The 25,780-nt window shown below is 40.5% G+C and overlaps 1 protein-coding gene and 1 long non-coding RNA gene across 2 annotated transcripts in view; one reads left to right on the forward strand and one right to left on the reverse strand.

Annotated features, from left to right (window-relative positions):
* LOC134638004 (uncharacterized) overlaps positions 1–4,361 on the reverse strand; it is a 95,969-nt gene extending 91,608 nt beyond the window's left edge. The window contains exon 1 of the long non-coding RNA XR_010095216.1: positions 4,139–4,361. This is a non-coding gene — a long non-coding RNA (uncharacterized LOC134638004). The remainder of the gene's footprint in view (positions 1–4,138) is intronic.
* On the forward strand, positions 640–17,269 carry LOC134638002 (moesin). Its single transcript, XM_063488612.1, has 13 exons — positions 640–931; positions 8,818–8,901; positions 9,312–9,407; positions 9,535–9,809; positions 9,902–9,985; positions 10,768–10,914; positions 10,996–11,092; positions 11,193–11,356; positions 11,600–11,730; positions 11,835–11,995; positions 12,086–12,178; positions 13,290–13,514; positions 14,997–17,269. Exons 1-13 carry the CDS (start codon positions 920–922, stop codon positions 15,159–15,161), a joined length of 1,734 nt encoding a protein of 577 aa, XP_063344682.1. The 5' UTR covers positions 640–919; the 3' UTR covers positions 15,162–17,269.
* Positions 17,270–25,780: the final 8,511 nt, after the last annotated feature.

Raw genomic sequence — 25,780 nt, forward strand, 5'->3', positions numbered from 1 at the left:
TGCAACCCTGATTTAAAATACAGGAAAAACTGAAATGCGTGTTTTGTATTAACTAATCATTGTGGAAAATCACAGTGGTTTAATGGTTATCAAAATGTTTTTAGAATTTGCAAATTAAATGTGATTTATCTGACACACTGCTCTCCACTACATAGGTGGAGTAGTAGCCCTTTATCATCATAGCAGATATACAACGAAATTATGGGTGCGCCACCCAACTACTGTGCAAAAAATATAAACAAACAAAACATGAAGATAAAAAGCAGACTGCGTCAACAGCATCTCTCATAAGCTGCCTTTATAGATTAAAAGTATTGGTCACCAGCCTTTAGCACAGCGCTAGAGGCTGATGACGAACATATTGCACACTCTAACAGGCTTGTTTTAGATACTGACATCTTTGCTAGTACTTTCTGCCTTCTTGTATTCTCAAAGTATCCCAACACACTGGTCGTCGTTTAAATAAAAGACTCATATAAAGAATGGTATTTAACGTGGCCTGTCTGCTAAAACTGAGAGTGCTGGGAAACTTTTTTGCCTAGTGCTGAGGCAGTGAACCGCAGCCATGATGATGCGACTGCTGCAGGCGGAGTCTGCTGCTGGCCTGAACCTCTTTTTCACTCCGCTGTCCTGTCATCGGGTTGGGTGTGGTTTGCAGGGTACCGTTAGCAGGAAATCCAGCTCGAGTCCATTTTACTTTAAGGCGAAACAAAGGAAAAACACCCCCCACTCGCGTAGGGTCGAAAATAGCTCTTCGCAGTCCAACGAAAAAAAGTGAGGTTTTGTTTCCTCGAGACGGGAAGGCGTTTGGTTGGCGCCGTTGTTCTGATGGGAAAAAGTTTTCTCCTGGTTTAGCAAACTGCTCTTTTTATTTAATAACTTCATAGAAAGCCTGAGCCGGACGTGAAAGAAAAGAAAGATGCCGAAAACGGTAAGGCTGAAAAGTACATTTATGTTGTTATGTCAGAAGCTACTTTGCCTTTTCTGTCTCTCTTTTTCAGTACGCGATTTTAATTAGGTATGGGTGTTTCACGTTGTTATTCACTAATAACAGTAAGATAAACTAAAGTGCATGTCCGATGGGTTTTTACCGTGTTTAAAAATCTTTCGCATCCTTTCAAACTCACCCGAGGATTACTGTGGTACTTTCCGTTAGGTTAGGTGTGTGCGCGTGCGCGCTCCCGGCCCTGTGTTCACTAAAATTAGCGCCTTAAATCAAATCATTCATTCAGGTTGGAAGCCGCGTGCTATTAAAATGCTCCAGAGTTGTATATTTAGGCTTAAATCACACTTTTTATACTGTTTTTCAGCGGAAGTGTATCCTGGACTAGCAGCGAGCTAGTCCTTCTCAGGCCTCCCTCTCAGTCAGCTCTTAACAAGGAGGGATTTGAACTGTCAGTCAGGCCAGCTGTTATGGCCAAAACAGGAGCAAATGGAGGCAAATCTGCAAACGGCTAGGAGGCAAAAAAGGAGACACAGAGAGCTTTTTTAATGCTACATTGCGAAGGTTATTAAAAAAAGGCAAAAATAACTGCTCTTGAAATGAAGGAGCACTCACAGATTTGTGCTGGTACTGGTGGAGCTCTGAACAAAGAAAAGGGGGTCCAGACCTACAGCATTATAAAAGGCACAGCCCAATATTTCCGTGGATGCCTTCATCAGTGGACAAAAGAATTGAATGCGGTTTCAAACTCATCGGTTCTGCTCGGCCGGGTGACGGTGTGTGGGGCTTTGACTCAGTGAAATGCTTTCTGAATGAAGAAGATAACAAAGAAGCTGCTGAATCTGTGTGCAGTCATTCTTCTTATCTACACATTGTCCTGAGATACCCATGTGCACATTCTGAATGTAAAAGGGACATGATGCTACTAAAAGATTCACACATGACCAATGAGAAGGTGATCGGCATTATATAGCCTTCAGAGTGATTCACATTTCACAGTGCAGATGCTGTAATTCATCGTAGTGCTATCATGTTTATCCCCAGATTGTGTGTGTCAGATTTTTATAAATAATAAACTATTATTTTACAGATTGGTTAATATAATACTGGGTTAGTTTTATAGCTACTACCTGAGTATGATGCCAAATTTATCAGTGTCACCTTTTACTAGTCATATGTTATATTCAACGTTCAATGTTACAAAGGAGAGAAAAAAAGCCTCCAAGTCTCGTACCTGCTTTCTTCCTGCGGTATTGTTTCTGCTCGTACTTCCTTGATATTTTTCCAAGTTGTCAACCAGAAAAAAATGTCAGGCATCCTGGCATTAAAAAGCCTTCACTACCCTCTTCCTCCCCAAAGGAATTCGTCTAATATCAGCATTTTGTTAAGTATGTTTTTTTTTTCTTTTCTGCATGGAGGCATTTTTGGCACAACCAATCACTAGTTACTACCATTTATTTAAATGGTATAATCAACACTTTCATTGATCAGGTGGTCAGGGATGCAAAATTACATTTAGTGTACCAGTCTTGATAATTTATCTAGTCACCTCCCAAAGACCCATTCTGAGGAAAAAATGTTTCTCTTGAGTCACTACATAACTATTGAATTTCAATTGTATATTAGCAAAAAAAAAATCAAACATTTTTTTATGTTTTTTTTTCTGCACATACATTTACTTACACTACAGATTACAACCCAAGTGCAGTTTGTAATAAATGTAGTTCAACTAAGAGCTTACGTCCCACACAGACACAGATATTTGTCTTTGAAGTTGTTTCCTATAATGAATTGTTCACTTGCCATGCATTTTAGTCCATTGCTAAGTATCAGTGTCTGTCTGCAGAGTGCAGCTAGGATGTTGTTAACCTCAGCAAAACCAGAGGCGTGTTTAAAGTAGCTGCTTTTGCAGTCACCAGTGGTAACCTCCGTCACCTCAAAAGCACCTACATGGTAGTTACTGTCAAATCAGAAGAACACATTTTTGTCATGCTGTCAGTTAGAAAAGAGTAAACCAGTCTTTGGTCAGGAAGAAGCAGCAACATTTTCTCAAAATAAACAGCGGATTGTGGGGTTTTTATATTCATTAATGAACAGCATGCATTGTGCTGCCAATGCCAAAAGTATAATCATTGGAACTATAAGAAAATATATTCTGTTCTATTTGTGTAGATGGAGTAAACCCTGTATGTACAGTAGCACAAAGGTAAACAGGTGCAATGGTTCAAACTCAGATGTGTGACACTTATCGGTTCATTTCCTTTCTCGTTAGCTAAAGGTGCTATGCAAAGATGCAACAGATGAGGAGCATTAAAAAAGGAAGTTAGATAAACTGATTCAGCAAATCAAGCGACTCTGTATCCAGCAAAAGTAAAAGTCATGTCCCCACCAAGCTGCCTCTGGGATTCATAGATCCTTTTAAAGCAAAAAAAAAAGTTCTTCCATTACCTGTTTTTTTAACCTAGTTTTTCAGACAGTTTATTTTTCCGGTGTTCAAGTTACATTTAATAAAGCTTAATGTCACTCAAAAGCAATAATTATTGAGAAGCTCAGCCTTTACTGGACTCCTTTTGGCAGTCCTTCAGTTTCCCTAGGAAGTCGTGCTATGACTCAAGGTTTCTGTACTTACATCAGTTCCTTTCTGGTAATTTCCTCGCCTGCAGCCTTATATGGACTTTCACATCACAGTCTGGCTGATCTCCTCCCTGCTTTCCTCCGCGTGGTCTTCAGATACCATGCCCCACTTTAGATTGCGCTACAGCAGTGCAAAACCCTTTTTCTGAATTTTTCTGCATGTCTGTTGTTGCCACAGTTTTCTTTTTGTTCTTAGTTTCTAATGCAGCTCTATTATTACACTGAAATTGTTTATGTGCTGCTGTTACATGGAATTGCAGCTTTTTATCTGCTTTATCAAGAAGGTAACAGTAACTCAAAATTACTTTTTAAATAGGCTGTATTTTCGGAAGCACAAAACAATCATCAGCTTTATTGCTAGAATTTCACCCCATGTTGTTACAAAGCAAAGGATTTTCCCACTCATGCAACCCCATGACGGTTGGTTCACTTACTTTCCTACCTGTTTTTTTCAACACTAGAACCATTTCAGAGCCGGTACACTTTCTCATGTTAACTCCTTAGACTCCAGAAATGCACAAATGGGCAGCTGTTACCACATAAAACGTAAGCATAACTTACCATTTTAGCTCGAATTGCAGGAATGATGACAGATCTAGCTTTCTCCTTGGAATGATCACATTTTTAACAAGCGTGTCTATGGAGACGTGGCAAATGGAAAGACCTGGAAGTATGCAAGTAGGAGATTAAATGTGGGTCTGTGGTGCACATAGCAGAGCAGATTAACAGTGTAGAGGTAGAGCTGGTGGACAAACTGCAGGTTTCTCTTTGAAAGCTGTGGCAAATATCAAAGATCTGAACGTAAGTACTTTGTTGCTGGTCATGTAGTGTTCTGATTTGACATCCTTAATACTGTATTTGCTGTTGCTTATGAGCTAGCATTGGTTCTCAATAGACCAGTTTGAATTTATGCTGATTATTTGGTTAACCTTGCCTCAGCTGACAACTGACAATTTAGTTTATTTTAGAACCACCCTGCTGACCTGCTAATGTATTAGCTTATTTGGATCTACACAAAGACGGACAAATCATAATTCCACACAAGGTGAACAGGTAGCATAGCAGTTCTACTGTACAGTGGCAACTTTCAGGACCTAACATTAGTCATCTGAAAAGATGTCAGGAATGGAAAATTTGTACTGCACTTTGACACATATTAACACCTCCATGCTATTGCCTAATCTCTGCATGCCTACATGGCTCTAACAATGTGCCAAAGAATACCTGACAAAGAAGGCAAGTATGCATAAAACATACTTTAATCAGTTGGTGCTTGGGATTTCTTATTATTGGATATTTTTTAGAGCAGACGGTAAATTCCATGATTGGCTCAGACAGATGTCAGTCAGCAGTTTCACCAGATGACGAAGCAGCAAAACTAACAAAACTCTGTTCCAGTTTGCTTGTGCCGACATTTTAAAAATCAAACAAACAGTGGTCATGGGAAACAGCTCTAAAAGACCCAAACTTGAGTGTGTGTGTTTGTGTGTGTGTGTTTGTACTCTCCCCTGGTTAGAAAGAAGAAACCCGATCCTTTTTTTTTCGACCCTCCTCTTCCTGTGACAGAGTTTGAATTTCTTTAGTTTAATGCTAATACCCGTAAGCACACAGTAAACCCAAAATAACCAGAAAAGAAGACTTGGTGACATTACCAATGAAGATACCCTTAAGGTTTTAATGAGGATCCAATTTTAAACTTAAAACGGAGCTATATTATTTCCATTTTCCTGTTAACTAACTGCAAACTCTAGTCAGAGAGTCATATGCTTATCATCTTGCCCACAAGTTTTTTTTTCACATGATTTCCTCGCTTTGAGCGATAACATAACGAGGTGTTACACTGTGAATCGCACAGGATAAGTGGAAGTCATGACATTTTCGCACATTTTATCATTTCAAATGTCGCCTTAAACAACCTGAACTGTTAATGTTCTGTGTTCGTTTTAATAGAACCAGATTCAGAGCTTTTGTTGGTTCTGAATGATTGATCAGTTCATGTTAGCATATCTGATGGAAGTGAGAGCATTTATAGCCATTTGGTAAAACTAAAATGTCTCTCATGCTTGAGTAAAGGAGGAAAAAATGCATTTCACCTGAATGGATTGGAATCTGAATTGCACTCTGGTTGCCCCTGACATCCTCAGTTTATCTTTCAGATACACCAAACTGTAAATCGGGTTGCGGTGGAGTTCAGCAGTAGCTTTTCTCTGGCAACGAAGAGGATGCTTTGTTAAGCAGTTGTTGACTTTAGATGCTGACATTGTGTGACTCTCATGCATGGCATGACTCAGATGTATGACTCAGAATTATCAATGTGCAGTTGCTATGGTTATTGGGGTAAACACTGAAAGAATGGCATGTTCTGATGCACACTTCTCGTTGTTATAAATCAGTTGTAAAATAAGCCAGGCTTATCATACACTCTGATAGTGACCTTCTTTAAAAACCCCTCTGCTCTTTCACATCAAAGAACTGTTAGTCCAGAGCCTAACTCATTTCTACTTGTTCCAGGAACCACTTAGCATTATCTTCTTTATTGTCTCAGCTTGGATTGGACAGATTGTAGTTGTGAGCAGCACATGGAGATAACTCTTGTGTGGGAATGTAAGGCAGAAGTTGAATTCTGGCACGTCAGTGGGGCTGTATCTAAAGATTAGATTTACTGAAGCTCTCTTGTGACTTGGAATTCACAGGGTTAAACTAGCTGGCACTTAGTGTTTTTTTTTTCTTTAAAATAAATAATTGCAGTCATTGCAGCAAATGCTTTCCTGTGACCTCTGTCCCTGCTGGTTTAGTAACATGTTTGTTAAATCGAAATTGAATATACAGAAGTGATTTAAAAAAAGATTTTGCTAAGGAAGCTTGATGAACCTAGCAAAATTAGTGACATCACTGTGTCTTCACTCAATATTTAACACCACATTTAATTTAGTTTTCATCAGTTTTGCTTCCTCTTACTGACAAGGCAACCCAGATGTTTGACCGCAGTTGACTTTCAGGTTAACTGCTCATCACCCCATTGCCATTCAGTGGCCGTACAATTGTAAGACACGTGCACACTTTTTACTTATGATAGTTGCGTCCTTTTTTTTTCATTCTTTGTGGTTAGTGCAGCTTTCTGTATTCAGTAAGCCCAACAGCTCTCACTTGCTACGTGAGTTTTCAGCATTACAGTTAGCTTGGTACAGTTTGAACAAGCATGCCATTAAGATGAAATTAGTGAAAAAATTGCAGATTTTTAGGATTACCGTGAAATTTCTGATAACTAAATGATGACGTTTCAGACAGTCAGTGAAGTGGCAGATTGTTATAAGCAGCTTCACATGACATACAGTAAAGCTTTAAACAAGTCAGTAGTCATCAAATACACCCGTGTGACAAAATCGGTCACAGATGTGTTTCTCAATATGAAATGTACGAGTTTGGGATTTTATTTTTGCAGTATCGCTTTGGTGCGATTAAAAAAAGAGCTAAGAGAAAGTCATGGAAACATGGCACGTGGGCCAGAACAGGGTGTTTTTCAGCGTGTGCTAATAATAGTGTGTTAAGTGTTTTTGAGCCCTGGCCATGAGAGACACACCCTAACCAGGCAGAAAATGTATAAGCGTAGTTCCTTTTTCATGCAAGATTAACCATTTTGATTCAGGAAATGAAACTGCTTAGACACTAGCAGGGTGGCCACAAACTGAACTCTTATCTGCTCAAATATAAAAAAGTTTATCGCCTAAAGTTCATAACTGGAAACTTAACAACTCCTGTGTCTAGACGATTCTAGACAGCAGTGTTGGCATTCAGAGTGGGCCCAGATTTAAGGTTTCTCTTCAGCTCTTAACTGCCTGGGATGGCAGGAAGTGACAGTGGGGCAAGTGTCCTGAGCAGTAAATAGGGTCCTGCGAGCATTGAATGGGAAAGAACGCAACTCTAATCAACCCCGCAACTAGGAAATAATACATACCATTGTTGTTCAGGGCAGGCGTGGGCCTCTGCCTGCACAGTTATTTCCCAATAGACATGCATGCTGCTGTTTCTTTTTTCTTTTTCTTTTTTTTCCTAGTCTCTAAGAGGGCACAGTAAATGAGGGATTCCTGCACAGCCTACTGAGTACATACTTTTTTCTTTTTCTTTTCTCGCCACCTTCTGAGCAACCTTTTCCAAAGAAAAGGTTAAATAAATGTGTTCAACTTCCGACATATGATTTTGTAAGACACAGATATAACAATTTGTCTAACTAAGGCGTTTACTGAATAACCCAGGGTAGCAAAGTGTGATACCTGAAAAAGAAATCGAGCTAAAGTTCTGTCTACAAACTGATCTTGTAAAATCCTGCTACACCAGACAGGTTGTCTGATGCATGACAGGATGTGCACATCTCTCATGAGAGCTCAGTGTTTAGCAGTCATGCCTCACAGGGCCCGACCACCAAAGGATGTGGTTACTTCCTGTAGATAAGTTCTTGACTGAGACAGAGCCAGATTGGTACATTCGTCGTAACCATGAAATGCAGTCTTTTCTAAATTTCAGAATAAAATAGTAAAAAGGTAAATATGATATGAGAGGGGTTGGGCTGTCTAATTTGAGCAGCCCTAATTGGACTGTAGTGTTACTTTGTTCTCCAGCAGGACTGGGAGATGTGTGTACACTTTTATTGCAGGCACATTTAATGAATTCTACAAGAGGGCCACACATTTTGAGATGCTACACTTGTTAAAGATGGTCGCCATTAAATGGTTTGCATAAAATTACACTTTAGTGACAGTCTGAACTGTCACTAGTGTTTTTTTAATGCACGAGAGCTTATATATTGCATAGAGTTTGTTTTATATGGTTAGGTAAAGACCGTATATTAACACAGAGAAACCCCTAAATCAAATGAGCGAGTACTTGGTGACAGCGGGAAGGAAAAACTCTCTTTTAACAGGAAGAAAGCTCCAGCAGATCCAGGCTCAGGGAGGGGCAGCTGTCTGCCACGACCTGTTGGGAGTGAGGGGAGGGAGACAGGTTAATAATAACTAATGATTAAATGCAGAGTCTCATAATGTTTAAGAGAAGAACAGAAGATCTAGTTTTGTCTATTCTCTATTTACCAAGAAATGATATGGTACAATCATTTCAATGATACAATGATAGTACAATGATATGGGTAATAGTAATAGTACTTTAACCCAAAATACTGTCTTTTTTTATTTTCATATTTATGCAAATTTTATATAAAGTTTTTTTTTCTTTCCTCTGTTCCTCAGATTAGTGTAAGAGTCACCACTATGGATGCCGAACTGGAGTTCGCCATTCAGCCCAATACAACAGGAAAGCAACTCTTTGACCAGGTATGAGAAACTGTTTCCTCTAGCCAGCACTTAAGTTACCATTAAACATAAATTATGACTCTTTGACGAGTACTGTGGTGGGGTTTAGTACTCCTATTTCTGGAAAATGCCGAGAGATTATTATATATTATTATTATAGATTATTTTCATGGCTATTAAATTTTTTTATTTTTGGCTGATGATCTTTGAGTCTTCTAAAATAATTTTAAATGTGAAAAATCCAATGACAGATTCTTAAAGGCTGCTGTTTGATTTTTGTTTTGTTTTTATATGACTGATTAAAATCTAAAAACAATACATTTACAATTAGGAAAGCAGTAAATCTTTGTGGTTGAAAACCCTTAAATAACAGAATAAAACAAGGGAATTATATTTAATATTTTTATTTTTGTTGCTGTTTTTATTTAAAGGTTGTGAAAACCATCGGCCTACGAGAGGTTTGGTACTTTGGACTCCAGTACCAGGACACAAAGGGTTTCTCTACTTGGCTGAAGCTCAATAAGAAGGTGAGCTCCTCAGTAGACTTCATTCACTGGGCCGTCTTTTTTCAAGCTTGAACTGCGCTTTTTGATCTCGAGTCCACAAACAGAAGCATAACCTCTACCCTCTCACCCGGGTCGGATCATATTTTAGGTAACAGCCCAGGATGTGAGGAAGGAAAGCCCGCTGCTGTTTAAGTTCCGTGCCAAGTTCTTCCCCGAGGATGTCTCAGAGGAGTTAATCCAGGATGCCACACAGCGGCTATTCTTCCTGCAGGTAAAGGAGGGAATCTTAAATGATGACATCTACTGCCCTCCAGAGACGGCGGTCCTCCTGGCCTCCTACGCGGTGCAGGCCAAGTATGCCGACTACAATAAGGAAGTCCACAAACCAGGCTATTTGAGCAGCGAACACCTGCTTCCTCAAAGGTAACGCGGGCTTTATTGCCACTTCAATATGCAGGTTCACGTGAAACATTCCCGACATGTTTCTTTGACACTTGGGCCTCTCATGTTCTCAGAGTCCTGGATCAGCACAAGCTCAACAAGGAACAGTGGGAAGAGAGGATTCAAGTGTGGCATGAAGAGCACAAGGGCATGATGAGGTGATCAGTGACACACGTGTTCCCCAGCACACACACAAACATGTGAAAGAGAGGACGGTTGCCTAAAATATGGATATTTGTGAAATTATTGCATCTCTGGTGATGTGAAAATGTGTAGCTTAAACTTTCCATTATCATTGTGCACACTTATTTTTTCTGCCACTTGACTACAATGTAGTCTTCAGTGACTACATTAGGGTAGCCACAGCTTATATACACACTTCATAACCTACTAAAACATAAGACTGTTGAGGAAGTTATTCCTAGTTGAATTACCTTGTTGTTCTCTGTTGCTACAGTTTCTTCCCTCTTCTGTCATTTCCGTGAATTTGAGATAGAGCTAGCTGAGAGAGTGTGTTACCACGGCCTTTGTGTTGACTCACAGGTGCTCTGAAAGTTTGTTACTGGCCTTGAGTCACTGCAGTTTGGTGATCTGAGTACTGTTTGTGCCACTGACATTTTTAGTATATGCTTTATTGAAGACAATAGTGAATGTCCTTTATTGGCTTCCATATGTGTTTCATCAGTCAGGTTAGCTTGTCGTAGATAAACAGTAAACACAGCCTAGATTCATTATATGTTTCCCCAGTTGCTCTGTCGATCAGTTAAGTTTCATAGTTCAGGTAAGGTTAAAAAAGAGGTATAACCCGCTCAACCACACATCCTGAAAGCTCTGCATTTGAGCTCTGGCCTCTGCAGCCGGTTAGAACAGTGCAAACAGCACGCCACGCTCTGACTGTTCTTCTTTCAGCAAAAGTTAAAGCCGTCTTATTTGTCCACAGAGAGGAATCCATGATGGAGTATCTGAAAATTGCTCAGGACCTCGAGATGTACGGAGTCAATTACTTCAACATCAAAAATAAGAAGGGAACAGAGCTGTGGTTGGGAGTGGATGCTTTGGGTCTCAACATTTATGAACAAAATGATAAGTAAGTGTTTCCACAGAAGGGTTTGTGTTTCGTAAAAGGTACACTGTGCAGTGCTGACCAAGCATTTTTGTTCTCTTACAGAATGACGCCCAAAATTGGATTTCCATGGAGTGAAATAAGAAACATTTCCTTCAATGACAAGAAGTTTGTCATCAAACCAATTGACAAGAAAGCACCTGTATGTTAACATAATGTTATGTTATTTATATTTAAGAATAATATTAATAATAACATGTAACAATAAGACATTTTAAATGTCTCAAATGTTTCCATTGCAGGACTTTGTATTCTATGCTCCAAGGCTGCGCATCAACAAGCGTATTCTGGCTCTGTGCATGGGTAACCATGAGCTCTACATGCGCCGCCGCAAGCCCGACACTATTGAAGTGCAACAGATGAAGGCGCAGGCTCGGGAGGAGAAGAATCTCAAGAAGATGGAGAGGTAGGACCGAAATGGAACCAAACAAAAAAAACCTACAAATATTTTACACATGGATTGTGTGAGTTCTGTTCCAGAGATGCAATAATAAATGCAGTCTGTTATAGGATATTGTAACAGTTATAGAAAGATTACTAGCTTTATTTTCAAATACTCTATAAAATAGGGTGATTATCTGCTCTGCTTTTGAAACATTTCCATGTGATGCGTTACGCCATCATCCTGTAACGATTTCGTTTTCATTAGAGCTGTGCTGGAAAATGAAAAGAAGAAAAGAGAACTTGCAGAGAAGGAAAAGGAAAAGATCGAAAAGGAGAAGGAGGAATTGATGGAGAGGTTAAAGCGGATCGAGGAGCAGACGAGAAAAGCTCAGCAAGGTGGGGAAGCTGCGAGAGTTCAAGAAAAGCTGCCTGTAATGAATGATGACAATGTTTTCCTCACATGATGCTTACCCTTAATTCTTGTGTGTGTGTGTCTACAGAGCTGGAGGAGCAAACACAGAGGGCTCTGGAGTTGGAGCAGGAAAGGAAGCGTGCTCAGGAGGAGGCTGAACGCCTGGAGAGTGATCTTAAGAGTGCTGAGGATGCCAAGATGGCGCTGCTGCAGCAGTCAGAGAACCAGATGAAGAACCAGGAGCACCTGGTTAGTGTGTTAGCCAGTGTGATTAGACACTGACACTTAAAAAACTGCAATAATGTGTGTACTGATGCTTCAAATATGATGTTCTTTTAGGCCACAGAGCTGGCTGACCTGACTTCCAAGATTTCCCTGCTGGAGGATGCCAAGAAGAAAAAGGAAGAAGAAGCATTAGAGTGGCAGCAGAAGGTGTGGCTTGACTTTTCCGTAGTTTGCTATTCAAAACTGATAACATAAAAATATGGCAATATGCCAATAGTGGAACAGGCAAGAAAATGCTGTCTATATAGAAAACATGTTAACAGATACTTGCATATGCAGTTGCAGAACTCAGTTTGTTCTTCCTGGTTTTCTAGTTAAAACAAAAAACAAAAAAAAGGAAACTTGTGCTTTACTGCCATCTTGTGGTGAGAACTGATCTTTTGTGGTTCTGTAACTAGGACACTTTCACTCATTTCTATGAAGACAGAAAAATATTATTTTAGTAATTTTGGAAATGTAATTGGAAAAGCAAAAAAAATGGATGGACAAAAAGTGAAAGGAAGAAGAAAAGATTAAACTGTTAGACTTAAAAGCCTTTTTGTTCATTGATAATCGAAGTCAGTGTGACTATGGCAGGAAGAAGTTAATCAGAGTTCTGCTGGTCACATCGCCCCTCCTCTGTGACATAGTCAGGACAGGCATTCCTGGGGTCTTTTTGTTGTGTGGGTTTGGGGGAGGGTTAAACTCTCCCAGCCTGCCTCTTGTCTTTTTTGGTAAAAAAAATCCTGCGTGCCAGCCCTTTCTCTTTTTTCTTTTTCTTTTTTTTAGCCCATGTGACTCATGGTGTTTGTAGTGATGATGGATGTCTTTGTGTGAGGGAAATCCTGTTCACCTTTTTTAAACCATTGTGATTTTCTGCCTTGGAAAAACCAGTTGTGCTAACTGGTGGTTTCAGTATTGTGTGAATTTTTGGAAAAAATAGTAGTTGAAATTCCAGTCTTACTCATAGCTGGTTTTTGACTCATAGCGCCTCGGGCAAGAAGCACTCGGTTTTATATTGAATTTCCTGAAGGGATTTCCTAATAAAAATATCCAAGATATATAGCTTGGGTGGAGAGAAACCAAAACAGGAAACCAAGAGCCTGGCTATGGGTCATGTAGCATAGGTCTGCCTGTGCATTTCATCTCTACTGCATGCTGTAGGAAAAATGGCAATACAGAAATATCAGTTAAGCTCCCCCCACTTTTGTCATTTTCATTAGACATTAAATAAGGGTAATTTCTAAAACACCTCACTTTTACTTCTATATTTGCTCAGGCTACGACAGTGCAGGAGGACCTGGAAAAGACCAAAGAAGAGCTTAAAAACAAAGTGATGGTACCTCAGGAGCCCCTAAACGCAGAGAACGAGCATGATGAGAATGACGAGAGCAGCGCCGAAGCCAGTGCCGAGTTAACAGCTGCTGCCACGTACAAGGACCGCAGCGAGGAGGAGAGAATGACTGAAGCTGAGAAGAACGAACGCTTACAGAAACATCTACTTGTAAGTCCTTGGAATTTTTTTTAATAAACATTAAAACAATACAAATAATAAAGTGACAAAGTAAACGTTGCTCAAATAAAGTTGGTAGGCTGCCACTGTTTTTTGTCTCGCTTCACTCTGGGACTGTAAGAGAAACATGACACACAAATAATTAGATTTTCCTGTTAATGTAGAACATTTGGAAGCCAAGTTAGCTTTTACGCTAACTGTTTAATGCTTCGGTTTTGTTGAAATGGGAGCTTTACTGGCCTCTTGAACTTCCTCCCAAAGTGCTGTTCAGTGTTGTGAATGCCAAATACTTCAGCTGCTAGTGTGGGGAGGGGCTGCGTGCCTGCTTGTCTGTATTTGTGACGCATTAAAGGGAAAGCAGTGCTGTGTGAAGTTGTGTGTCAGATTGAGAAGGCGAAGCCAACACTTTTGGTACTGATACTGTTGCAAATGAGTATTTAATCCAGTATTTTCTAGTGTTGATTAGTATCTAAGTATTTTTTTGGTTGTTTCTTTGACTACTGTTGACACAATTTTAAGTAGCTTTAGTCAACTAAAAATAAAGAATGTGCATAATTAAGTCATGCTACTAAAGCAGTCAGATGACTGTATGTAGATACGTGTATGTGTCATACAGCTTCATTATTACAGTCAGATGTAAATATTTCATATATTTTTACCCTTAAAAATCGTGATTCATACCTGATTCAAATAGATTCAAACCAGTTTGTCCTGCACAGCAGTCTTCCCAGGGTGGTCTGCTGTTTTTGAATGTTCAGCCAAAGTCCACTTCTGACCACAGTGGTTCTGCATTTTATCGTGGAGTTGTAAACTTGTGAACTTGAGAATAAACATCAACTTCTGTAGAACCCAGAAAACAAGTAGCAAGGAAGGGAGTCCACAGTGTCGGAGCCTGAAGGTATCAGAGCAGGAGGGAAACTAGGAGCATGCTTCTCATTATTTTTAACTTTGATGGGGTTGAGCACTGGGAATTTGGTCACTCAGGGTCTGACAGATGCTGATTTCTACCATAACAATCTGAGATGTCTGTGGGAGCATGTTTAGAGAAATGCACTCATGGTTGCACTGTCTGATGGTGCCATGAGGCTAAAACAGGGATCAAAACATGCTGACAGAGGTGGCCTGCAGAAGGAAATGGGAGGATATAAATCAAATATAATTCTTTTTGATATTTTATTGGCAAAGTGAAGGAACATTATGATTACATCTCGTAAGAACACACAGTCAGCTAGGGATTCTTGTTTTAAAGTAGAATAATGAGGTTGATCCAGGTAAGAGTAATCCCCTCATTTAAGTCTGAATCCCTTTGAAAAACAGGTTTTAAAAAGCAGAAATAAGTGAGTAGAATGTCAGTTTTGAGCCAATTAAGTGACTCACTGGTTGGTGCAAGAATATGGGTAAAACACCATGACATTACACAACGAGTCGCACATGTTAACTGTAATTTTATAATACTTGTAACCTTCTTTCCAGGCTCTAAGCTCAGAGCTGGCCAACGCCCGGGATGAGAGCAAGAAAACGGCAAATGACATCATTCATGCAGACAACATGCGAGCAGGACGTGACAAGTACAAGACCCTCAGGCAGATCCGGTCAGGAAACACCAAACAGCGTATCGATGAGTTTGAATGCATGTGATGTCTGCATTCACCAACGCAAAAGCCCACAGAGCTGGGCCTTTCTGCCTGGACTGCAGTCCTGCCTCACTTTAGCTGTTTTCTCTGTACCCAAATAAAGTCAGATCCACCAAATGACGTTGCTGCAAAAGCACAGCATGTTGTACAAATGTGGATCTGGAAGGTTCTGTTTGTTACCATTTCTTACTTTGAATTTTAGACAAGTCACTGGTTGAAAAGGGACATACTGTATTTTATTAGTACATTCCTCACTAGGGGTATGTGTAGCATATTAGTAACGGGCTCACGCCTCATTTCATGACACATTGAGCAAGCAACTTTTAGTTTGTTTTATCTCTTTCACATTTTTATATCATCACTTCTAAATAAAAGCTGTAGAAATCCATTTAATTTTGTGCCATTCACAAATCCAAATTGTGCCATAAGCCATTTGCACTTGATTCTTTACAGCAAGCTGGATATTTTTAATTTTTTTTTTAGAAATAATGCTTTTCTGCAGTTTAAAATTAACTGCACTGCAATCTATACGAGCAAATGCAAATAATATGAATAAATTGTTTGTATGGAACAAAAAACAGCAGCAGTATTATTAATATTTTTATTATTATTATTATTATTATTATGATTTTGAAAATTCACAGTTTATTTACTAATTTTACTGCGCTCAGAATCATCCAGCAGTTAAAAGTCACAGTATTTACAGCCTACTGGCAATGTGATATGAAGGATCTAAGGATTTTTGTCTTTTTTTTGGCATTTTCAGTTCTACACTTTCAGCTGTGTGGCTGAAAGTGTAGAACTTGCTGTTGAAGCTTAAGCAAACAAATGTCTAACTGTGCCTAGAGACGGAATAAACTTGGTATGTCATTTGCAAATCTCATATGTTGTAACAATCCAGTTGTTTGAAGAATCCAAATTTAGTTTAACATATACGCTGCAACTTGTTTTTTCCTCATGCTCAGACATCAAAAGAGAAGGTAGCACTGATATGCACATCTACATATGCTGACCTACATATGCTGAAGAAAGAAGCAAGGCTGAAATTTGACCTGCAAATTAAATCTGATTGAAATTTGTAGAAATTATCAGCTGCATTTAACCATTAAAATATTTTTTTAACCATCATCATCAAGTCTTTGCTCTTTTACTTATCACTGAGGATGTTTTTGGTTATTATAGTGATTATTGTTTTACCCAGTACAGCAATGGTAATTGTAACTTGTGAAGTTGGCTTCTATTGTTAAACACATAGTCATCTGTAAAGGTGAAAGCTGTAGTTTAATCTTAAAACAAGTAATGCGTAAAATAAAACAATTTCGTCAGACATGCACTGGAAAAATCAGTTTACCTTTTTACAAGTGAGTCAAATTATACTGTCCCACATGGGCACATTCTCCTAAGCATGCATTTTTGATATACTGTATGTATTTAATGACATTTGTGTGTTTTTGTATTTGGGATTTTTCAAATGTGATACAATTATGTAAGGTCTAAGAGAGACACACCTTAGGATATTTTTGTAATGTAGAAAACTAGGAGTACTTGTCAACAATACCTGTTTTCAAAGGAACAACATTTTTTAAAGACAGCGTTTCGTAAGTGGAAGAACCAGATGGTACAGGACATTCTTTTAAGGGTGTGTTAAACCATTCAACCTTTTTTTTTTTTTTTAGAAATTAGTATTTGATTTCTTTTTCACATTTCAAATTAAGCCCAAATTTATTTTAGTGATAAATATTTCTGATTATTTTATTTTGATGTCTTTTATTGAAAGAAAAAAAGACATTTTGATCAGCAGTGTAGTTTTACTTGTTTTATGTGCCATGAAAACAGATCAAAGGATTGCTGCTACAGATTCCTTTACATGCCTTGAATAGTAACTTTTGTGATCCTTGCAGTTTGTGTTTTACCCCAAAGTTTGGTGTTAGCAGCCTAATTTGAAATTTAGTCGTCATAGGTGATAACTCATTAAAAGATGCTTGTCTTGTCTCAAAAAGGAAAATAATGTTGACTTATAAAACCATTGACAGACAGTGCCTTGCCCAGTTTGTTCATGAGATCTTGCTGCTTAAAGTCTTCCTTTCACCAATAAATGAAATTTAGAATAAAGGTTTCTGTCTTCTTGTGTTGTCATTTTTCCTTTTAAATGTTTAAGATAAGATAAGATAAGATAACCTTTATTAGTCCCACACGTGGGAAATTTGTTTTGTCACAGCAGGAAGTGGACAGTGCAAAAGTTATGAAGCAAAAATTAGAATAAAATAAGAATAAATACAGTATACAACTGTACAGAATAGAATAAAATAAAATACTATATACAGTAGAATAAAATAGAATAAAATATGCAATAAGATAAAAATAGAATACAAGTGCTATATACAACTCAGTAAAAATACAACGATGCCAGAAAAGATTATTGCACATGTGTGGATGTGTGTGTTGATCAGTTGGAGTCTTTGTTGTGCAGTCTGACAGCAGTGGGGAGGAAAGACCTGCGAAATCTCTCCGTCCCACACCGTGGGTGCCGCAGTCTCCCACTGAAGGAGCTGCTCAGTGCTGTCACAGTCTCATGCATGGGGTGGGAGATGTTGTCCAACAGTGATGACAGCTTAGCCACCATTCTCCTGTCACTCACCACCTCCACTGGGTCCAGAGGGCATCCTAGAACAGAGCTGGCCCTGCGGATCAGCCTGTTCAGTCTCTTCCTGTCCCCAGCAGAGATGCTGCCGCCCCAGCAGACCACACCATAAAAGATGGCTGAGGCCACCACAGAGTCATAGAAGGTCTTCAGGAGTGGGCCCTCCACTCCAAACGACCTGAGTCTCCGCAGCAGGTACAGTCTGCTCTGCCCTTTCCTGTAGAGGGCGTCTGAGTTATGAGTCCAGTCCAGTTTGCTGTTCAGATGAACACCAAGGTACCTGTAGCTGTCCACAGCCTCAATGTCCATACCTTGGATGTTCAGTGGTTGCAGTGGAGGATGTTTGTGCCTGCGGAAGTCTACCACCAGCTCCTTTGTTTTACTGGCATTGATCTGGAGGTAGTTCAGCTGGCACCAGTCCACAAAGTCCTGAGTCAGTCCTCTGTACTCCTTGTCATCCCCATCAGTGATGAGGCCGACTATAGCAGAGTCATCAGAGAACTTCTGCAGGAAGCACTGGGTGGAGTTGTGGGAGAAGTCTGCAGTGTAGATGGTGAAGAGGAACGGAGCCAGAACCGTTCCCTGTGGGGCCCCCGTACTGCAGACGACCCTGTCCGACACACAGCCCTGAGTCCTCACATACTGTGGTCGGTCGGTGAGGTAGTCCAAAATCCAGGTAGTGAGGTGATGGTCCACTCCAGAGTTCTCCAGCTTGTCCTTCAGAACCGAGGGAAGAATAGTGTTGAAGGCACTGGAGAAATCAAAGAACATGATTCTCACAGTGCTTCCAGCGGTCTCCAGGTGAGTGAGGGAACGATGTAGGAGGTGAATGACGGCATCATCCGCTCCAATGCCAGGCTGGTAGGCAAACTGAAGTGGATCCAGTGATGAGCTCACAAGGCGCCGAAGCTGAGCCAGGACCAGCCGCTCCAGGGTCTTCATCAGGTGGGATGTCAGAGCCACCGGCCTGTAGCTGTTGAGGTCCTTGGGGCGTGAAGTCTTTGGCACTGGTACAACACAGGAGGTTTTCCAGAGCTGTGGGACTCTTCCCAGCCTCAGGCTCAGGTTGAAGAGGTGCTCCATCACACCACACAGTTGGTCCGCGCAGGACCTGACGACCCTTGAGCTGATGCCATCTGGACCCGCTGCCTTCTTGGCTTTAATCCTCCTCAGTTCCCTCCTAACCTGGGTGGTTGAGAGAGACAGGCTGGAGCCTTGTGTTGATTGTGTATTGGATGCTGTTGTTGGGGGTGGGGAGGAGTGAGCAGGGTGAATAGAGGAGGTGTGAGGTGTCTGAGGTGTCAGAGGTGGAACAGCGCCGGAAGTATCTTTAGTGTATCTTTAAACCGAATGCAATTCATTATATATAAAAAAGTACAAAGGAATAAAACAAAAAGACAGTAAGTCTCAAGTGTGTCCACAAGGTGGCTTACAAACTGTGAGTTTCAGCCACGTCACCGTTCTGCACCAAGGGTGACATGGCAACAGTTCGAAAAGGATTCATTTTGTTCACACAAATTTTAGTGAAACATTTGATTACTGGATTATTATAAAGATCACATGAGTCTGTTTACATATCTGCACAATATGTTTAAATAATTAAAGAACTGTGTCTTTAAACCAGAAGATTCTGGAGGTTATTATTTAATTTTTCACTCGCTGAAATGTTTCCAAGAGTTGATTTTTACTGCTTAAAATAAAAAAGACTCAAATGCCACGTGTCACAAATTCAACTTGGAGCATTCAGGCAAGCAAATAAACACCAATTTGCAGTTTCAACCTTTGAATGTGTGTGCAGAGTGCAGGAGGCACCTGTCTCCTCAATTAAATGTCTCCTTTTTAAATTTTCGATTAAAATAAAACATTTCAAAAGAGCACATTTCCGGAGATGTGAGATCCTGCTGCCGGAGAGCAGCATTTAACATTTTGTTTCAAATGTGATAATCATTTGATAACCATGTGACAACTCAATACATTTTAATATATACAAGAAATCCAAATTCTACCAGTTGTAGTAGTATTGTTATAGTACTCTACACCAATGCTGATTTTTGGTAGATCACTAAATATTTCACAAAATAAATGAAGGTAACCTAATTTTCTGTTATTTTTGCAATAGGAAATTGAACAACTCTAAACACCAAAGGGAGGTGCTGTTTTTTTATCTCCAACTTCCCCTATATGTGGTATTAGTGGCCTACAGTGGGTGTTGAAATGGTTCACACACTGAACTGCCACTTAGAGATAAGATGCAATGACTCTTCCTGTATGAACAAAGCTCCTAGAATGTACTTTAGTGTTTTGCACAAAATGACTCATGAGAAGCTGTTAGCTCTTCTTCTTTTCTCGACATCATTCTTCTTCTTTCCTTCTGTCAGAAGGAAACTTTTAACTACAGCACAACACCCTCTAAGCTACGAGGTGCTCCAAATCCCATTAAAGTAGTTTGCTTGTTGAATAATGACTGAAATTTGTAATCATTTTGTGGCGCTGGTGACTCATGAAAAAAAAATGCAGAAGAACTGCCACCTGTGCACAGCTTGAGAGGGAAAATAGAAAGTATTTAAAAGGGCCGAGGCTACTTATAAAACCATTTTATTTGCTGATTTCAGGTTACAAGAATCTCTCGATTTCTTTTTAACACTGGATAAAAATGTGCTCTACAACCACATTGTAGAGCTTAATTTGTGGTGTTGTTCTTTGCAACTATAGCATCATTATAGATTTTTCTGAGCATTACTCTGCTGCTTTTATTTGATGTAGGAGGTTTTGAAACAGCATTACAAAAGAAGCCATGCTCTAGTTTTGTACTCTGAGAGCTTTGGGCATTTAACTGTAAGCGACGCTTCATACTTTGAAATACAGGCCTAACAGGAAACTTCACTTCACTTACATATTCATGTCATGTCTGCATCTGCATACAATGTGCTGTATGTTTACTGTATGAATGATATAAACTTGCTGGCCACTTTTCTAGGCACGCATGTTTGACTGCTTGTCAATACAAGTGTCTGATCAGTCAATCACATGGTGCCAACACATTGCATTGATGCTCAGCTGGTGAAATTCAAACTGAGCATCAGAATGGGAAAGAAAGATGATTTATCAAATTAAGTGACAGGTGAGTGCAACCAAGTGACCCGTGACATTCAAATGGAATTAACTGATCCTTACTGTGCATTTTGAGATACTCAAAAGTAATTTGACAAATGAATCATTTTAAATATAATGATTGTTTTTAGCAGATCAATAAAAAAGTTGTGGATGCTGCATGTGCTCCCTTGGGTTGGTCTGCCAGGCTTTTAATGCAGCCACCTTCGGATGCTGCTTGTTTATGGGTCTTTCTCATGCTCAGCTTTGTGTAACCAGTAGTTTGCTCCTTGTTGTAAACCCTCTGTATGTCCACTGATGAAGGTGTCTCCTGATTGTAGACCTTTGACAATACTTGTCTATGTGTTGTGAGATGGGTTTTCCTACCCCACCTCTGGCGCCGGTGCCCACCTCTCAATTTTAAATCCATGTAGACATTGAGGATTCTCGGGAGGGGCCGTGCTAACACCTGCTGCTCTCTGGCAGCAGCACCATGCCCTCCCGTGTTTTAAATGCACTTTAGAACAACACGCAGCAACACTACACATGAGCGGGAGGAGGGAGGTATGGGGTCTTCACACACCCCCGTTCTCTGCTGGCCATCGGGGCGGGGGGGCTGGGAGGAGGTGTTGGCCGTCCGATTGGCCTCCCTGCTGCTGCGGAGCCTGGGGCGGTCTGCTTGCCTCCACCCCGGGGGAAAGGGTAACATCTCTTGGGTCTAGGTGCCGTTTCCCCCTCTGGGGGTGAGGGTACCTGGACCCGGGGTATAGAGTATGTTTGGGGAGTGTGATTGTGTGTACATGTCCATTTATGTCTATCCTTATGTTGGGTGAGTGCTGAGTGTTTGTATATGTGTGCATGAGGGTGGGAATGCATGTTTGTGTCTGTGTGTGCCTGTTTGTCTGTGACTATATGTCAGGTCGGGTCTTAGACTCCACCTCTCTAGGAACTCCCAGGCGTTCCAAAGTATGGAGGCGTATCTCCCCTCACCACACTCCCTGCCGGTGACTGATGCCCTCAGGGGTCGGTGCGTTGGTGGTTCTTGGTGTCCAGGGCTGGGCGCTCAGGTATGTACCAGCTCACTCCCGGTGGTTACTTGCGGGGCCTGGCGCCTGTTGCTCGGTCAGGCCTCTTCCGGGGCGTGGGGGGCCCTCGGGCCTCTGGGCCTGCGGCTCGGTTCACTCTGGCACAGCTGGCTGCCGGCAGAGCCGGCGGGCACACCAGTGCAGCCCCCTCTGGCTTCTGCTCTGTGGCTACTGGGTGACCCCTCGTCTGGGGCTCTCCTCAGCTCTTCCCAGGAGGGTGGCACGGATGCCTCTCCGGTGGTCCTCCTTGGGCTCTCGCACTCTGGGGCCTCTGGATGTCTGGAGCCTGGATCTCCTCCATGCCTGCTTCATGCCCTGGGGGACGGGGCTATGGCCCTCTACACCCTCTAGCAGACCGTTACATGGGGAAACCTTTTGAATACAAGCGCGCTGATCCACACAGGTGTGCACACGGGTGTTCACTGTTCATAGACATAAACTACACCTTTCTTGGCTGCTACTTCAAAGCACGTTGTGTGTCCTGCGTGCTGCACAACAACATTCAATATTTAGTATTTACTGCTGTTTACACTTAGCTAGATTAATGCGATGGTGTTGTGTTTAGTATGTTGCTTTGTTTTTTTTTATTGTTTTCTCTTCTTTTTCTCTCAACAGGTGATCCAGGAGATTTTTTTTTCTTTCTCTTTTTAAGTGCCCTTTCTCACTGTCCCTCTTCCCTTCTGTTTTTCTTTTCCTTCATCTTTCTTTCTCCCTTTCCTATCCCCCAGTCATGTCTGTCCCATCTGTAACATCTGAAAATAAAATAAAATAAATAATAACAACAAAGGTCGATCAAATGGACCAATACGGCAAGGCCGTGATGATCCATTTGGCAAAGTAAATCCATTGGGTATCCTTGTTGGTCTTCAGACAACAATTCTGACGGCTAAAGAACCAAATGGGACAGGCAAAAAAAAGAGATGGGTTTTCCTACCTGAGAAAAAAGTTCAGCAAACATCCACTTTAGTGAACAGCGCATTCATTAATTTTAAGAATGACCCAGATTTGGCCAATTTTGTTTTTAGGTTTATTTTTATTTTTACCATAATAATGACCTACTTCACTTACATCAACATATATTTAGGGACTTGTATTGAGAGTTACAGTGAAGAGCTACCAAATGTAAGACAACACTTTGAATGAACCTGATCATTCTTCTGTTTAATTTGTGATGTATAGAGGCAAAATTGTCTGAAAACTTGTGAACCTAACTGCATTGAAAAGGGAAAAAGCCTACAATATTAGTGAGAGAAGCCATAAACATGACAAAGAGCCAAAAAGGTTTCTCTGGCCTGCTCAGATCCCAGTGTGATTGGGCATCAATGTGCTCAAGTGCTTATAGGACCCAAAAGATCTACAGCCAGTGTCCAAGTGCCAAACAGGATGTGCTATACCAGACCTTGTCATTTATCTTTGATTATAGGGGATTAGTTTAATTTAAAGGTTAAAAGATTCAAGTTTAGGCCTTTTCCCTCTCGAGCTGTGCCTCATCCAAACCATCCAAATTTGAATCGTCCAAACTGTTTCTTTACTCTTTGCCTGTGACCTTGATGTTGCAGATTATGCCGCTACAGTGAACTGTGATGAGGCTCCATGAGAACAGCAGTTCATTCTGCAGTCCCCACTGAACAGCCAGTATTCAGTATGTTCAGTGTTCACTCAGTGTCTTACGGAAGTTCACCATACAGTATAGTTGTATCTATATAGGGAAGTCTAGCAACTGATTCATGGTCATTGGTCCAGAGTAACATGAGGAAGTTACACAGCACAAGTGCGTGGCACATTCTAGTCGTTGTGAAAATTTGGCGGTAATGTGAAACAGTATGGCAATAAAAAGTATCGTTTTAGCTGTCTGGCAGCATTAGTACTGGTGGAAACAGACAAATGAATAAGCCCTCAATCAACCGTGTGGCTTTAACACTTTTCCTGGAAGGGGAAGATGAGGGCCAGTGTAGAGAAATCATGTGAGAGATGATGTTTTTGATTAAAGTGATGACAGTGAAGTGTGATATAAAACAAAGTAAAATAAATGATGATGTCCTCGTGGTCTAATTGTGCAACTCTTTTCTGAAATAAAACCATGAAACAGTATCTACACTTTGCACAAACTGGTGTGAAAGTGTTATTAATTAGGTCTCACATGAGAGGTCGCTACTTCCTAGAATTGTAATGCTCTGAGCCTCTGTGCATGCTGATGTAGGAGCTTTACTGATGCAGGCATCAAGAAACCATAAGTGCGACAAAAGCTGAACAAAACTGTTGAATATGGCTCAGGAAACCATAAGTTGTGAGCCATTTAAGCCTTCAACAGCATTTCACAACATGACATGTTGACACTTTATTTCCCCACATTTCCTGAGAGCTAGCTTTGCAGTTATCTTCCTTGTTTTGACTTCCTCTTTGACGCGCTGAAGTGCTTTGGTCAAACGAGCTGTCTTGTGCACAGTGCCATCATTGTGAAGGAGAGGAAAGAAGAGTGCTGCTCTTGGACTCTCGTCTGCAACAGGTAACACACGCATTTGCATGAAGTTTCTGAAACAATACCAAGGAAACCTCTTTATGCAATCAGATTAATACATACTTGGTGTGCTTTGTTAGGTTTTTGATCATGTTTTTTAAAGTGGTCCTGATGCCTTGTTCATTGAATCTACAGAGCCAGAGTCTTTGGTACTGCATGAGATCAGGCCCCCCACTTAGTGTATTTGACAAGCTGAGTTGGACACTCTGTATCAGTGAGTGTCAGTTTGTCAAATACCCCAAGTGAGGTGTCACTTGTCTACAAGTTAAGATCACCCCATAAGCTGATGCGCCAACTCCACGGGGTGCTCTGCTAACCCAATAGAAGTTGAGAACTCCAAGGTAACGGGCATAAAACACATTGCCTGTAAAGGTTTTGAGCTGTTAAAGTGTTAAATTAATAATAATGAAAGTAAAATGTTTAGGTACTGCATCATCTTTGCTGCTCTAGTAATTCATATGCAAGCTAATGGTTTACTTAAAAGTCGTTTAATAATCTTACTTGTATCAAATAGGCTCTGTTTCTATCTTATTTGCATCATGAAGGCTTCATAACAATGTTCAGACAGACAGACAATTTTTCTGGTTTTACTCGGTTCAGCTATCATTACACAAAAGTATATATGTGATCAGTTTCTCTCAGTTTCATAAACTATTTTGTTTAGCGTCAGAGAAGCTGCCCTCTCTGTGTCCGCATGTGGGGCCACATGTCTTTTCAGTTTCACATGTGACATACAGAAGGGAAGAGAATGGTGTTCTCTGAATTTGTGTTATGATAACATAATCTGCTCAAGTGCATGAGAAATATATAATAAAGGCAAATGATGCGCGCGTGTTTGTGTGGTTTTTTTTTTTACTACTCCAAATCTGTGATCTTTAACGTGTCATATTTATGTAGTCTGTATTAGTGCTGCAGTGGAAGCTGTCAGTAGTCAGTAGTCCAACTGACTACTAAATGAAGACACTTATCAGACTAGCTTGTATTTCCTGTTCCTCTAGCCACATGGTACAGCCTATAGGTATAAGAAAACATGTGGATGTCTGTTTCAAATAGTAATGAATAGCTGTTTCCAACCTCTGTTTCAAAAGAACAAAGAAATAGGCACCAAATAAGGCTTTTATCTTGTAAATATCATTTAAAAGGCCTATATTACTCAATTTCGTAGGTCATGCGTATAAGCCTTTTAGTACTATCACTGTATTTCATCTATTTCAAATGACATTGCATAAAGGGCTAGTTACACATGGTGCAAGTCACATGAACTCTGCCTTGGCTGCAGAAATGAAAGC

Source organism: Pelmatolapia mariae, linkage group LG10_11, assembly GCF_036321145.2.
Source record: "Pelmatolapia mariae isolate MD_Pm_ZW linkage group LG10_11, Pm_UMD_F_2, whole genome shotgun sequence".
NCBI lineage: Eukaryota > Metazoa > Chordata > Actinopteri > Cichliformes > Cichlidae > Pelmatolapia > Pelmatolapia mariae.

Bases quoted from the DNA above. Each gene is read 5' to 3' on its own strand.
- LOC134638002 (XM_063488612.1), top strand. The intron at 9,408-9,534 runs GTGAGCTCCTCA...ATCATATTTTAG, and splicing joins GGCTGAAGCTCAATAAGAAG to GTAACAGCCCAGGATGTGAG. The intron at 9,810-9,901 runs GTAACGCGGGCT...TCATGTTCTCAG, and splicing joins GAACACCTGCTTCCTCAAAG to AGTCCTGGATCAGCACAAGC.